The following is a 16,392-nucleotide window of genomic DNA, read 5'->3' as shown; positions in this document are numbered from 1 at the left end:
TTTCTGGAAGTCAAGGTAAACAACATCTATTGGGTCCCCTTTGTCCACAAGTTTGTTCACCCCCTCAAAGAACTCTAACAGGTTAGTGAGACAAGATCTTCCCTTGCAGAACTCATACTGAGTCTTCCTCAATAACTTTCGTTCATCAATATGCCTATTAATTCTCTCTTTAATAACAGTTTCCACCAACTTTCCTGGTATTGAGGTCAAACTGACTGGCCTGTAATTTCTCAGATCTCTTCTGGAACCCTTTTTAAAGATGGGGGTGACATTAGCTACCTTCCAGTCCTCAGGAATAGAGGCAGATTTTAACGAAAGATTACATATTTTTGTCAGGAGATCCACAAGATCACCTTTGAGTTCTTTCAGAACTCTTGGGTGTATGCCATCCAGACCTGGTGACTTATTAGTTTTTAAATTATCTATCAGTCGTAGGACTTCCTCTCTTGTCACCTCAATCTGATTCAGGTCTTTCAACACCCCTCCCAAAATCAGTGAAATCATACAGAGAATTCATTTAAAGTTGCTTTCTTTCCACCCTCCCTCCTCCCTCCCTTCTGTCTCTCAAACATCTGAAATTCATGTCTTGTGGTTCTCAAATATCTGATGTTTATTCTATGTGGCTCTTACGTAAAGCAAGTGGAGTGGGCAAACACTTCTTATCTTCCACAGCAAAGACAGGCAAAAAAACCCAGCATTCAGCTTTTCAGCCATTTCCCTATCCTCCTTCAGTAATTTTTTTATCCCTTGGTCATCCAAGGACCACACTGCCTCCCTGGCTGGTTTCTTGCTTCTAATGTATTTTAAGAAATTTTTATTGTTGGTCTTTTATGTTTTTTGCAATATGCTCCTCATAGTCTCCTTTTGCCTGACTGAGCACAGACTTGCATTTGATTTGCCACAGCCTGTGTTCCCTTTTATTAACCTAACTTGGACTAACTTTCCTTCGCTTAAAGGAACTTAAAGGAGCACAGGAAACCTCACAGATGGCTGGATACAAGCCAGTGTTTGCAGCTGACAAACACAAAACCTCCTTCCCAATTACAAGTCTTAGAAGAACACATGGGTTGTGAAGTCAATAGTGGGACCCAGGTGTGGATTTTAAAAGACAGTGACGCCAAAGTCTGAAAACTTCTGACCTCTAATTGTGTGGGATATTTTAACTTGCTGCTATCATAGCTCTCAGAACACAATGTACCCCAGCTCTAGCAACCAAGATCTGGCAAGGGAATATTTAATCAGTTTATTCACCTTCCATTACTTTCTTTTAAAATGTTAAAAGTTACAGAGCACAGTTAAGCTTTTAATTCTGAGGGATACATAAGAGGGAACAACAGCCCCCATCTAAACTGGAATTTAAAAAATAAGCAGGAAGTTAGAGATCTAAAAAGGAAATATTTCACAACCGAACTGTACACAGGTGCCAACTAAGACTCTGTGAAAGAAAAGGGAAGGGAGGAGAGGGAGAGGCTGAACTCAGCAAGAAAAAACAAAACCTCAAGATGCCTAAGAGATCAAACTGTCATTGAAGCTTCACCTGGACTCAAGAGGCAGACATCTAAGAAAGGCTTCACACTAGGTGTAAGTCAAGAAAAGAGGAGGCCATCAACAGGAACAAACTTTTTGGAAATACAAGGCTCTCCTCCCCAAGGATAATCTGCCTCAAAAACATGAAGCAGCCTTGTGCTGAATTAGATCCTTGGTCCATTGAAGACATTATTGTCTACTCAGACAGGCAGCACTCTCTAGGGATGACCAAACTGCAGTTTGGAAGCCACATGTGGCTCTTTCACACATATTGTGTGGCTCTCAAACCCCACCCCCTCCCATCAGCCAGCTTGGAGAAGACATTTCTCTCTTTAAATCACTTCTCCAAGCCAGCCACCAGCAGGCTTGGAGAATTCATTTAAAGTTGCTTTCTTTCCACCCTCCCTCCCTTCTGTCTCTCAAACATCTGATATCTATGTTGTGGTTCTTAAACATCTGATGTTTATTCTATGTGGCTCTTACATAAAGCAAGTTTGGCCACTCCTGCTCTAGAGTCTCAAGCAAAAGGTCTTTAACATTACCTAGTACTTGAAACTTTTATCTGGAGATGCCAGGGACTGAATGTGGGCCCTTCTGTAGGCCAAGTAGATGCTCTATCACTGAGCTATGGCTCCTCCCTCTTATACCGGTGATTTTTTAAAAGCCTCATCAAAAGGACTAGTAAAACATTTCAAAATCACAGGCACCAATATTCAGTGCTTAGGTGCTAGTGCAGGCAAACAAGCAAACAGTCTTATGAATCAAAGGCTCAGTGAAACTCAGATTAAACTGACTACAAGTCAGTTGCTAGACTGGACCCTAAGGCTTCATCTACAGTCCAGCAGTCCTCGTCTAATAGTGGCCGCCCAGATACTCTGGTACTGAAGAAATATGCTGCTTTTGAAGGCAGAGATTCCATACAGTTATCATGGCTGGTAGTATAGAGTTTCATTTGAAATGTGCTGTAGGAGGAGAATTTTACAGGTACTGTGGACACCAAGAAGACAAGTGGGTTATAGAATAGATCAAGCCTTAACTCTCGTTAAAAGCTAAAATGATGGCTTGGTAACATTATGAAAAGACAACCACCATGAAAAGACAACAATGCTAGGAAAAGTTAAAGGCAGCAGGAAGAGAGAAAGACACAACCTGAGATGGATTAACTCAATTAAAGAAGCCACAGCCCTCAGTTTGCAAAACCCGAGCAAGGCTGTTAATGGTAGAACATTCTGGAAGTCACTTTAATTCCCAGGGTCATCATAAGTCGGAAGTGATTTGATGGCACTTCACACATACACAGTATATAATCGCTCCATGTTCTGTGGAGTTGGCCAATCCTTTTCAAAGCCATATATACTTGTGGTCATTTGTCCACCTTATGATAGCAATTTCATAAGTTAATTATACATTGAATGAAAGATTTCCTGTGTGAGTCCTGAATCAATGACATTCTCATTTCAATGGATAACCCGAAAAGCTACTACTCAGGAAGAATATTTCATTATCTACTCTAAATTACATTAAGAATTTTATGAGTCTCTCTCATGTTGCCCCCAGGCCATTAGCTTTTGTTTTAAATGAAGGAGCCATAACTTCAAGTCAGGAAAACAAGATGAATGCTTGAAGCTGCCTTATACCAAGTCAGACACTCAGTCCTATCAAGGTCAGCATTGTCCACTCTGACTGGCAGTGGCTCTCCAGGGTCTTTCACATCACCTTCCACCTGACCCTTTTAATTGGAGATGCCAGGGATTGAACATAGGGCTTTCTGCACACAAAACAAATGCTCTGCCTCAACCTGTCCAAGTTCTTTGTTTTTTGTAGAAGCCAAGATGAAGCTTCCTCATAAACCTCACTCTTCTAAATAATTCAACAGCACTTTCCACCAGCTTCTCTGAGTCAGAAGTTAGGCTGATCTGGAACTTCCGGGGTTGGAAAATGCCGAGCTGAACTGCTTCTCCGAAGGGGAGCAGGGTGGAACTTCTGTTCGGGATAGTGGAAGGCAATCTAATGCCTACTGCCTACTTTTCTCAGTCAGAGATTAGTCCAAGATATGCACAGGAAACTTTGAGGAAATTTACTTTGGCTAAAAGGGAGTCCTGGGGGGGGGGCTCCTTTGAGGCTTTGAAGGGTCTCTGGAGACGAGTTGCATTTTCATCATCTGCAGAAGTTTCCAGAGTCATTTATTTGACTTAAGCTCGACAGGATCCTAATCTTCTTTGATACTACTAAGCATCTAAAGCTATACAAGACCGGTGTTGATCTGGATAACTACAGAAAAGGTACAGATTGCTATCTTTCATTCCGGGACTAATTAAAGTTAAACAAAATAAAATCAGAAGGTGGGAAATTGAAATCTAGAAAGCTTGGAAGAAGGGGAGAAGGGGCGAAATTTGGACTTTGTAAACTTAAAGGACAGTGTTAAAAATTGGAAAGGAATTTATTGTTTGGTCTGCTTGCGGTTTTTGAGAAAAAGCCCCATTGTCATAGAACTGCAGCTCCCACAGTCAACACAGGAAATACGTCAAGCATCGTGAGATCTCTCTACCAGCGAAAATGGGATTTGGTGGCAAGCAAAGCAGGAAGTGTTGGATGAAAAAAGGGAAATCATTGAAGCAGCCAGCCTACTCTAGGACTATAATATCACAGAAAAACATCGGTGGCCATTGCAAGGAGGCCAAAATTTAAATAAAACTTTTAAAGCGTTCTGGACGTTAAAAATTGGTGGAGCCGACAGAGGTGACGATTATAAGGTAAATGCTATTGGACATTATTGTTAATAAACATTTTAGAAGCCTTTTTAGAGGAAAAAAGAAAAAAAATTAAAGTGAAGCAGAAAGTCGCAACGCCATTTTGGAGAAAATAAAAACTTTAAAGATTAATATCTGAGCCCAGAAGGCTCTGAGGATGGTGAAATTAGGCTTATTGAAGAAAGCAAGCTTCACTCTTAAATCTGATAGCTGAAATTTAATTTGGTGAAGTCAAATTTTTCGGTGTTTTTACATGTCAGACCACAAGCAAACCCGTGCAAGGACTGCTTCATTGGGGAAAATGCAGGACCAATTGGATGCAATGGAAGCCAGGATAATGAAAGGGATGAAGGAAATGATAACTGCTTCCAAAAAAGAAATCTGAAAAGATATTGAAGAGCTAAAAAATGATACTGAGGATCTCAGAAATGAGACTGTGGTTACATCAAAGAAAGTGCAAGAGGTGGGAGTGAAAGTACATGATTCCACCTTGTTAAAAATACAAATAAAGGTGGCAATTCATGACTGCAAATTGATGGAGACTCAGATACGTCTGAGAGGAGTACCTGAGGATGAAGAAACTGACTTGAAAGAATATATAATAATAATTGCAGAATTTCTGGAGGAAGATCCTGAAGGAACTAGAAACATGTATGACTATATGTATAGAGTGAACTCACTTTATGCTAAAAAAAATTATCTACCAAGAGATGTGGTTATAAGATATATGACAAAAGAAATGGTGGGAAAAATTATGAATAAAAATTTTGAAAAGACATTGATAGTAGGAGGCAGCAGAGTAAGAATTATGAAGGAGTTGCCAAGACAAGTGATAAACGACAGAAGAGCATATAAGAAATTGACAGAAAAATTACGGGACAATGAAATGAGGTATAGATGGATAATACCTGAAGGTTTGAGCTTTGAACTCCAAGGAAGAAGGATTACAATTACAAACACACAGGGACTGCGTTGATTTTTTGAAGAACACAAAGAATTTGCACCATGATGGATTACAAATTAATATATTGGAATGTAAATTGACTAAATTCACCACAAAAAAGAAAGGCAACATTTCATTGGATTAAAAAGCAAAATTGTAATATAGCTTGTCTACGAGAAGTACATATTAAACAAAAGGATTACAAATTTTTATGGAATAAGCAATTGGGACTAGAATTTCATTCATTGGCTGAACAGAAGAAAAGGGGAGTGATCTTTTATATTAAACAAGAACTGGACCCGAAATTAGTGTTTAAAGATAAAGATGGAAGATTTGTTGCGGTAGAAATAACATTGAATGCAAAAAAAATGTTGGGACTGTATGCACCAAATGGAGCAAAGGATGCTTTTTTAAAAGATATTATACAACAATTTGATGAAGTGACATATGATCAAGTTTTGATAATGGGGGACTTTAATGGAACAATTAAGAATACACTGGATAGGTCTGAGGGGAAAAGAAATAAGGAAGGGAAATTGCCAAAGTCTTTTTTTGAATTGGTCAAACAAGAAAATTTGGAAGATATATGGAGAAAATTTAACCCTGAAATGCGGGACTATACCTTTTTTTCAGCAAGACATAATACTTTTTCCAGAATTTACATGCTGTGGGGCACTAAGGATTTAGGCCTTATAACAAAAAAAAATAGAGATTTTACCCAAAATAGGGACTGACCACAACCCAATAATGTGGATTACAAAATTGTCTAAAAAGTCAAGAAGATGGAGATTAAATGAAGATTTACTACAGAATAAAGAAACAGTGACATCTCTAGAAAACACCTTTGTTGTTAGCTAAAATACAAGAATATGGAGAATTGGTGGGACTTAATAAAGAAAAATCAAAACTTTTATGTAAAAATATACAAGTAAATAAACAAAAGGAATTGCAGAAGCTAACGGGTTGTGAAGTTACCTCTAAGGTAAAATATCTGGGTGTGGAGATAACAATGAAGAATATTGATTTGTTTAAAAACAATTATGAAAAGCTATGGCGTAAAATGGATGAAGATATGATAAAATGGAATAAACCTAACTTGTCATTGCTGGGTAGAATAGCTGCAATTAAAATGAATATTCTGCCAAGAATAATGTATTTGTTTCAAACTATTCCGATTATGAAAGACAGTAAACAATTTAATAGATGGCAAAGAAAAATCTCAGAATTTGTGTGAGCTGGGAAGAAACCAAGAATTAAAATGAAAATGTTAACAGATGCAAAAGAGAGAAGTGGATTTCAATTACCAGACTTAAAATTATATCATGAAGCAGTTTGTTTAGTGTGGATAAAAGAATGGATAATGCTGTTAAACAAAAAACTCTTAGCGTTGGAAGGTCATGGAAATAAATTTGGCTGTCACGCTTATATGTATTATGGGAAAAAAAGATGGATGGGTTTTTTTCTCACCACTATATAAGAAACAACCTGTTAAATACGTGGATGAAATATAAGAAATATGGGGATGAGAGAAAGCCGTTATGGATAGTGCCAGCAGAAGTAATAAAAATAACAGCTGAGATGGGTGAAGAAAAGTGGTTGTCATACAACCAACTATTAAAAATACAAAGTGGCAAAATAGAATTGAAAACTGCTGAAGAACTGAATAATAAATATGATTGGTTTCAAATGCAACAAATAAAGAGCTTGAGGAAAAGGATATTAAAACTGAAGGAATAAGAAAAGAGCAAAGAGAAATGGAAAGAGTTCTGCTTGGAGATAATGAAAAATTAATTTCAAAACTATATAAATTACTTCTAAAATGGTCTACGGAAGATGAAGTAGTGAAATCTCAAATGATAAAGTGGACAATTAATGTAAATAAAGAAATACAGATGGAAACTTGGGAATATTTGTGGAAGAATTCTATTAAGCTTTCGATATGTCACAGTATTAAAGAGAACTGTTTTAAAATGATGTATAGATGGTATATGACTCCTAAAAAGTTGGCAAAGATGAACAATAAGATGCCAGATAGATGTTGGAAATGTAAAAAACATGAAGGTTCTTTCTACCATATGTGGTGGACTTGTGAAAAAGCAAAAAAGTATTGGCAGATGATTCAACAAGAAATTTCTAGGATCTTGGGATATGAATTTCAGAAAGTTGCAGAGACTTTTCTGTTGGGATTACAAATGGAAAAATTTCCAAAAGTAGAACTGTAATCTGGTACTTGCTTTCAGCTGCTAGGACATTGTATGCGCAGTTGTGAAAGCAAGAAAAAATACCAGAGAAATGGGATTGGATTGTAAAAATTATGACAAGGAGTGAAATGGACAAATGGACAAATTAACAAGAATTTTAAGAGACTATGATTTAGAAGTTTTCAAGATGGAATGGAAAAAGTTTAGAAGATATGTAGAAAAAGAGTGGAAAGTAAAAGGACATTGGACCATTTTTGATAATGATTAAGTATTAGAAGGAAGAAGGATATTAATCTTTGTTTTTATTAGTTAAGGGTACCTTTAAATATTAGTATTTTAAGCTATTTTTCAGATTTGGGACAAACATCGCCTCTCTTTAGCCCCTCCAATGTCTCCACTATCTCATTTTATGGATGTTTCTTGGTTTCAACCGGGGTTTTTTTACAAGTCTTTTCCAATTTGGAAAAAAATATAATCTTTATAGGTTTGTGGATATTTTGTCCAATGGAAAAATGCTCGACAAAACTGGTGGGACAAAAATCCCATGGTTTGAATACTTGCAAACTAACAACTTGGTGACATCACTCCCAAAGAAATACAATTTCAATCGACCTCTTACTTTCTTTGAATACTTGCTATATTCTCCTTTTTTAAAGCATAAGGGACTGATTTCATGTATTTATAAGGGTTTGCTAGACATTGATGCTGTTGATTTGTTATCCTATCAAGAAATTTGGCAAAGGAATAGTTCAATTAATTTTCAGGAGGATGTTTGGCAACAAATCTGGTCATCTCCTTTGTTCGTTTCAAAATCATTGAATATACAATTACAAACTCAAAAATTTTTGTTTCAGTGGTATTTAACACCTCAGAGATTAAGCCATATTGCGTTAAATCAATCCTCCAAATGTTGGAAAAATTGTGGAGAGGTGGGCACATTTATACACTGCTGGTGGTCTTGCCCGAGGGTACAGTCGTTTTGGGCAGTAATTGTGGCAAAAATCAAGGATATCACGGGCTATAGTTTACCCTTAAGATTGGAACTCATTTTGCTTGACTGTTGGAAAGGTATTCTTATTACTTCTCTCAATAAATCCCTTTTACTAGCTGCTGCTAAAATGGTGTTAGCCCAATTTCGGAAATCTCCCAATATTACTCCAGTTAAAGCCTGGTATGCTAAAATCTGGGAGGTCTATGCTATGGACAAGATAGCAGATAGTTTATGCAATATAAACAATTCAGAAGGTAACGAATCTCTGATGTACAAGTGGCTTCCATTTCTTAAATTTTCTTTTGGTCCTGTAGATCAAATGCGTACATGTATACCTGGTAGATATTATGACAGTATCAATTTGATGTAATTAATATATGGACAGAGTACTTATTTTTTTAATTCAGCTGCCAATTATGTATGTGTGTGTGTATATATATATATATATATATATATATATATATGTGTGTGTGTGTGTGTGTGTATGTGTGTGTGTGTATATCTATATATTGTGTTTTGTTGTTTTGTTTGTATTTTGTGTATATATATATATTTTTTTTTTCTGCTGGTATGCTATGCTTATACACAAAGAATGATTGCAGATACAGTCATTGATTGCTTTATTTGTATGTTTATCAAATTCAATAAAAAGTTTTTGGACAAAAAAAAAAGTAAATAACACCGGCGGGGGTCAAGTAATGGGGGGAGGGGTGGTTAGAAAGTAACATATGGGATAGATAAAAGAAGTTAATGATGCAAGAAATAGGTATTGTTACCATATGTTACTAAATAAAATTGTTTTAAAACACACAAAAAAAGAAGTTAGGCTGATCTATTACATTTTTATCCCCTCTCTTCCTCCAAGGAGCTCCTGGCAGCATACATTGTTCTTTTCTTTATTTTACCCTCAAAACAAACCAATGAGGCAGATTCAGCAGAGACAGTGACTGGCCCAAGGTGAACTATAGAAAGCTTCAAGGCTGATTGGGAATTTGAACTCAAGTCTCCCTGGTACTAATCCCACACTACTGATTACAGAAAAATAGTTTTTTTTTATCCAAATTCTTGGGTCTTTTTTTTTAAACACTGATGATTTGGCCTGCTACGGTTGTTCTTTTATTTGTGTGTATCAAGCACATGCAGAGAACATGTCTCTTCTAAGAGGACTGTGGATAAGCACTAACACAAGCAAGACCAAGGCTGCCTACATGATCCTCCTGGGCCACAGACCAGAAAGAGGAAAATAGCCAGCCAGGCCTTTCATTCCTTTCCAGTCACAGTTCACAATCCCTCCTCTTTCCCATCTGTCTGAAGTTCACTGCTCTACAACTTATTGTTCTTTGGCAAGTCTCCACTTCTCCTCCCACTGTCCTGTCACTCGGTGCTGCTTCATTCAGCATTCCAACAGAATGACATATTAGGTGATGTGGTCACCTGAGTTGCATCAGGAACACATTCCCAAATAGTACTGTCTCTTCTCTTGATGTGATGCCACTTCCTTTAGTAGTTAAACTACAAGTCACACTGACAATGACAACACAGGGATCAGGGGGTCCGCCTTACAGTGGCTTTCCTCCTTCCTTGATGGTCGGGGACAAAGGGTGGCAATTGGGGGAGAGCTGTCCCGGAGGCACCCACTAGTGTGCGGGGTGCCACAAGGTGCAGTTCTCTCTCCGATGTTATTTAACATCTACATGCACCGCCTTGCCCAGATTGCCCGGAGGTTTGGGCTTGGGTGCCACCAATATGCAGATGACACCCAGCTCTATCTACTAATGGACGGCCGGCCTGACTGCGTCCTGGAAAACCTGGACTTAGCATTGCATGCCGTGGCAGGTTGGCTCATGTTTTTTCATCTTCGATGGGCGAAGCAGTTGGCCCCCTTCCTTGGGCGCCAGGACCTAGCAACGGTGATCCATGCTACGGTCACCTCGAGACTGGACTACTGTAACACCCTCTACATGGGGCTGCCCTTGTGCCGAACTTGGCGGCTGCAGCTGGTGCAGAACGCAGCGGCTAGGCTGTTGTTGGGGCTCCCAAGATGGGAGCACATACAGCCAGGGCTGCGCGGACTGCACTGGCTGCCGCTGGTATACCGAGTTCGTTACAAGGTGCTGGTTATCACCTTTAAAGCCCTATATGGCCGAGGACCTGTCTACTTGAGGGACCGTCTTTCCCCGTATGAACCCCAGAGAGCGCTGAGGTCAGCTGGAAAGAACCAGCTGAATATCCCTGGGCCAAGGGAGGCCAAATTGAAGACTACCCGGGATCGGGCCTTCTCCATAGCAGCTCCCCTACTGTGGAACCAACTCCCGGAGGAGGTACGGGCCCTGCGATGCTTAGACCAATTCTGCAGGGCCTGCAAGACCCACCTCTTTAAAATAGCCTTCACTTAATACAGAGCCAAGAAAGTCCTGCTGGATATGTTTTATGTTTTAGTCACTGGATTTTATGGAAGATCTTAACTACAGCACAATAATGTTAATCTTAATGTAAGTTTTAATGATTTTAAGGATGATTTTATAATTGAAATTGTAATTATTGTATACGGTTTTATTGTACATTGTATTTACGTGTTGTGAGCCGCCCTGAGCCTGCTCTGCGGGGAGGGCGGGATATAAATAAAAAGTATTATTATTATTATTACTTACTGTAGATCTGAACCCAAAAACACACAAAAGTTGTTTTTAACATCCACATGCTCAGCCCCCAAAATGGGGAGGAAGAATATGACTTGGAGAATTACTCTGAAATGCAGGAATTCAAAGGTGCAGAGGCAAGGGTCTGTCTAAAAAACCAGCAAAGAAAAAAACCCCAATAGACTTGGCACAACAAGGAACCTTCAGAAAATCTATTTTGGGACAAGAAGGAAAACAGTGAGAGCTAGAGCAAGTGCACCAAATATAACCCAAGAAGACAAGACACTGGCTCTTTCTGAAGATTCTTCACAAGAAGCATATTGTTACCCAGCCCAAGAAATGGGGGAGAGGCAGACTAAGCAAAACAAAAACAAGATGCTACCAAAGACAATCAAGTCCATAGCCTCTGATTGAATTACCTCCTCTGTATTTGCTTTGAGATTTCTGTCATGAACCACATTCCCAAGTTCTGTACACCATAAGCTCAATTTTAGCACTTCACCTCATACACACTGGACAATGTGGATAAAAAGCAACGTCTTACATGCTATGTCTAATACATTCCATGAACCAGTGGACAAACTACCAAAAGAAGAGACAAGGAAATAAATATTCCACCATTAAAGTAAAGACTGACATAACACACATGAAGAATCTCAGCAATTTAAAATAGTGGTTCCTAACTCTTTGGCAGGCAGGTTGTGAGGCCAGGAGAAAGACTAGAGTTAGCTGAGAAACTCAATCAATGGCTAATTTGGGCATGCCTCTATATAATGTGCAAAATGGCCATAACACAGCTGTTGTGGAGAAGGAAAGTAACATGACATTACCTTGAAAGCTACAAAAAAGTGCATTAAATTTAGATACAGATCCCAAAAAACACACTACAGTTTGGAACCAAATGAAAGCAAACTATCAGTTTTACACTGAAGTTAAATTTTATATTAAAACCCATACAAAATCATAACTTGAGGACTCATATAACTATCTTTTTCAAAATACAAACAACAAAATAAGAATACCCTGGGATTTACAAAAAATTTCTAGTTTAATAGAAAGACACAAAAAATTAACCCCTGACTAAAAAACCCACAAGAACTGGAAGTAAAAGAACCTGCCTTCACTTCTATGCCATGTAAGCAAAAGAGGCTCATTCTTACAACTTAGCCTCTGAGCACATCTCCCCAGTTTTTTTCAAGCCACATCCTCTTCTGCAAGTTGAGAGAAGTTCAAAACACCAGAGAGGTGCACAGAAACCCCAGTTGCAAAATAACATATACAGCTTTCTCCCACAGCATTCCAACATTTCCACAAGTATTTATTCTAGTGCTGTCTTCTTTAACTGGATTCTCCACTCCATTCCTAGGGAAACTAAACTAAGGGCAACGCAAACAGCTGGAAGGCAATCAGCCATCTTGAGAGCTCATTAAGACAAATCATTTTACATTCAAATATTTGTGTTGAGGTGGAAAAAAACAAACTACAAGTCTACAACTTGCTTGGAGGTTGGACTAGAGGATAGGCCAAAACTGGTAAAATTTCTCTGCAGAGCCTTCATCAGTTCAAACAGAAAAAGAAGCAAAAGCAAGCAACCAGCCCCTGAAATAAAGTGACTGCAAAAGCCCCACTGACCAAGTCAAAGAGCACAGCATGTGCAGGACCTCAAGGTTGATTCTGCCATTCCTCTGATAAGTACTGAAATGCAAGGAAGCAAAAGTACCCAGATACTATCAAACAAGAGTGGGACAGACAAGATTGGAGAAGCTCAACCCCAAGGATTCTCTTTGCCAGTAACATGAAAAAAGATTGACTCTTGCTGCTTCAACACCAGAGTTAGTTTGAGGGCTATTATTTCTGCAAGTGCATGAAGGCTCAGCAACCCCAGTTTCCCTGAGGCCAACTCCCCCCTATTTAAACATTTAGCACACATAAAGAGAACCTGAGCACCCACTTAGACAAACCCTTTACACAACAGATGCTTTATTTGCCTATTGCTGTACGCACACAAGAGGAGCCCTTTGCCTAGAGACCATTGTCTGGCACAATTCTTGATTTCTCATCCTCATTCATCTACATGACAAACTATTACTTAATGACAAATATTGTAAAGTGAAGCACGACAGATCTTAAGAGCATTTTTTCAGTTAGGTATATGGATCCTCACTACCATTGGCAATAAAATTCGGAAGTCCTACAGAGCTTTATGGGGGAGTTTCAAATGATTTTCGCAAAAACTCAAAGAGAACAAGCTTCAATCCTGCAGTCCTTGGGAAAAACCCAATGTCAAGATCGTGGTTACCAGCACTATGAACATACAGTAGTTGAAGAAATACAGCTGGTCCTTTTTGTCGGTGCCCTCCTCACCACCACTTCCCTCCCAGGTCCATCATCCCCACCACAAACCTCTTCCCGCCTCTTCTGCCACCTTCCACAGGGCGACTCTTCCAGGATCTCTGACTCGTCCTCACTCTCCTCCTCTTCCTCCTCTTGGGGGGCAGAAGAAGCCATGGGCGGTGACAAGGAGGCCAGGCCAGGCCCCGAGTCCGGCTTCGTGTCTGAGCCGCTACTGGGCACCTGCTTGGCTTCTCCTTCAGACATCTTGGGAAAGGCTCGCAAACCTGCACGGAGGAAGTCAGGGGAATGCCGGGTCACGCTGCAGCGGGGCATGGATGGGGCCTATGACAAGGAAGGGGAAACAAGACCTTCTCGGCTGTGGGGGCAGCAACAAGGAAAAGGGGTCGGGGGATCTTAAGAGTACTTGCCCCACACGAGGCACAGGGGGAAGGCGGGGCCTATTGCCATGGTAATCTCTCGTCTCACCCCCCTCGGGCTGCGTCATGAGCAGCTGTCCTCCCTAAGCCAGCCCCCCTGCGGAGAAGGGAAGGCCTGAGCCGCCGCCCACCCCAGACTCATCCTCTTCAAGAGGGCGTGGCCTCCTTGGGTGGGGGGGTCAGCCAGAGTCACCCTCCCTCTGCTCACGGCTAGCGCCATGGAAACGCGGGAGAGGGGCGGGGCAGGGGGCCCCACGAGCTGTGTTACCCCCCCCCCCCTTGAGGCGAAGCTCGGCCTACCCAGCTACAGTCCCCCAAGCTGAGGGGAAAGGGTCAAGGAGACTTACCGGGCACAGGCCCGTCTCCACCGACGAAAGCCCGAAGGCAAGTGGCAGCCTCCGAGCCGCGCAGCCTAACGCGCTGCGGACAGCAGCGACTGGACGGCAAGGGGGTGGGGCCCCCCCTAAGCCAATGAGCGCGCTCTCTGGGCGCCGGGACTAGCTTCAGATTGGACAGAGCGCTTGAGGAAACTTGCCCTGTCGCTAATATCTGTCAGTCTGCGGAGTTACCGACGAAAGGGAGAAGTGCGCGTGCGCAGGCCGTGGCAAAGGCGGTTCCTGTAACCGACGCGGCTGCGATTGCGCAAGATAGACCTGGGCGAGCTGTGTGCTGATCCCCAGATGGCAAACGTACAATGTAGCCGGGGTCGCGAACGTTTGGCGGTGCAGTGAGGGTTTTTAAGCAAGAGCCGCTGTATTCCTGGTGCTGTTTGTTTGAATAAAATCCATGCCCTTAAGGAGCTTCCAACGCGAGAAAATTATTTGTTATTCAACTTCTAGCCCTCCCTCCCCTGCACTGCAGGCTCAGGGCGGGTTACAACATATATAAAATCAAAGATTTACATAATTAAAATATAATTCTTAAAATCCCAATGTCACTAAACTATTAGACGGCGTCTGCTGTATGATTAAGGAGTCTCAAGAGACAGCATCGATGGATTGTGGGTAGAAAGGAAAGAGCATAGCTCTCGTTTCTGTTCCATTCTGTCTGAGGAAGTATGCGTGCACACGAAAGCCCGCACCCTGGCTAAAAAAATTGTTGGTCTTAAAGGTGCCATTGGACTCTTTAATTTTAATCTCAACTAGTGCCAGCTTGAGCGCTGATTGAAGGGCAAAATCATTCTGGCCGCTGTCAGGGCTTTGCTGAGCTCTCTTTCTTGGGCAAACATGGACAAGTTCAGAATATTACACATTTCTGGGGGAAAGCTGCCAGTGCTACCTATCAACCAAAACCGACTGAGAAGCCCAGGCCTGAAGTTTGAGGCTGAAGATTGCTTGTTACTGGTTGTCTGTCAGGATGATCACAGGCAAGAAAACACAATGGAATCAAGCATCCTGACACAGATCATCATTGCCAGCATGCAGGGGGGTTGCCCATACTCCCTCTAAGCTGTGGAGTCTTGTGAGCAAAAATTCAGCTTTATGAGATACTGGCATTCAATTTGTGAGCTACTGCATAAATTAGTTTGCTCTGGGGCCATTTTTCCTGAGCTAAGTCAAAAATGTGCGAGCCGGAGGCTAAAAAACTGAGCTAGCTCACACTAACTCAGCTTAGAGGGAAAACTGGTGGTTGCCCTGACTAATGGGAAAGTTAAACTTTACTGCCTGATATACTGTAGAAATTTCTGTGCTGACAGAGGCTGGCTTTTTCTGTGGGATCATAATTGCCAAATGGAGGTAATTTTGTTGCTGTGATGGACTCCTCTACATCAGAATATATGGAACTTCTAGCACAATTATTAAACTGTGTATAGTTGTGCACCTTATCTGAGATAGCAGATGAACACATCTTTCCCACCCCCAAGTGCATAGACAGCTGAGATGCTTTTTCAGCAGTGAAACAGTATGGGAGGAAAAGCTGGATTTGGAACACTTAAGGATTAGAACACTTGAAGAAAGATTAAAACTCTTGGGGCTCTTTAGCTTGGAGAAGCAATGACTGAGGGGTGACATGATAGAGGTTTACAAAATTATGCATGGGATACAGAAGGCAGAGAAAAAGAAGCACTTTTCTCCCTTTCTCACAATATGAGAACTCGTGGACATTCAATGAAATTGCTGAGCAGTTGGTTTAGAATGGATAAAAGGAAGTACTTCTTCACCCAAAGGGTGATTGACACATGGAATTCACTGCCACAGGAGGCGGTGGCAGCTACATGCATAGATGGTTTCAAGAGGGGATTGGATAAACATGGAGCAGAGGCTCATCAGTGGTTATTACAAGGCGCAGTTGGAACTCTGTCTGGGGCAGTAATGCCCTGTATTCTTGGTGCTTGGGGAGGGGGGACAGTGTCCTGGCTCCACTGATGGACCTCCTGATGGCACCTGGTTTCTTTGGCCACTGTGTGACAGTGTTGGACTGAATGGGCCATTGCCTTGATCCAATATGTTCTGCAGGAGACCTGTTTCTTTTGTGCTGATCTTTTCCATAAGGAAGCAGGCCCAGTAAACTACATCTAGAAGAGAGGGGAAAAAATAATCACAGGACTAAAATTAATGCTTGGTTCCACT

The 16,392-nt window shown here is 41.0% G+C and overlaps 1 protein-coding gene across 2 annotated transcripts in view; it reads right to left on the bottom strand.

The window, feature by feature from the left end:
• The window catches only part of NRBP1 (nuclear receptor binding protein 1), a 38,980-nt gene extending 24,604 nt beyond the window's left edge, over positions 1-14,376 (bottom strand). Inside the window, exons 1-2 of one of the 2 annotated variants that reach the window (XM_060251337.1) lie at positions 14,170-14,376; positions 13,455-13,669 (exon numbers count right to left, since the gene is read on the bottom strand). In XM_060251337.1, coding sequence (XP_060107320.1) covers positions 13,455-13,649 — 195 coding nt within the window. In that variant the 5' untranslated portion in view covers positions 13,650-13,669; positions 14,170-14,376. The remainder of the gene's footprint in view (positions 1-13,454; positions 13,670-14,169) is intronic. The other variant, XM_060251331.1, reaches the window with a different exon arrangement.
• Positions 14,377-16,392: the final 2,016 nt, after the last annotated feature.

The sequence above is a fragment of the Heteronotia binoei genome, chromosome 1, assembly GCF_032191835.1.
Source record: "Heteronotia binoei isolate CCM8104 ecotype False Entrance Well chromosome 1, APGP_CSIRO_Hbin_v1, whole genome shotgun sequence".
In the NCBI taxonomy this organism is placed as follows: domain Eukaryota; kingdom Metazoa; phylum Chordata; class Lepidosauria; order Squamata; family Gekkonidae; genus Heteronotia; species Heteronotia binoei.
This window is presented reverse-complemented; position numbering and strand designations above follow the sequence as displayed.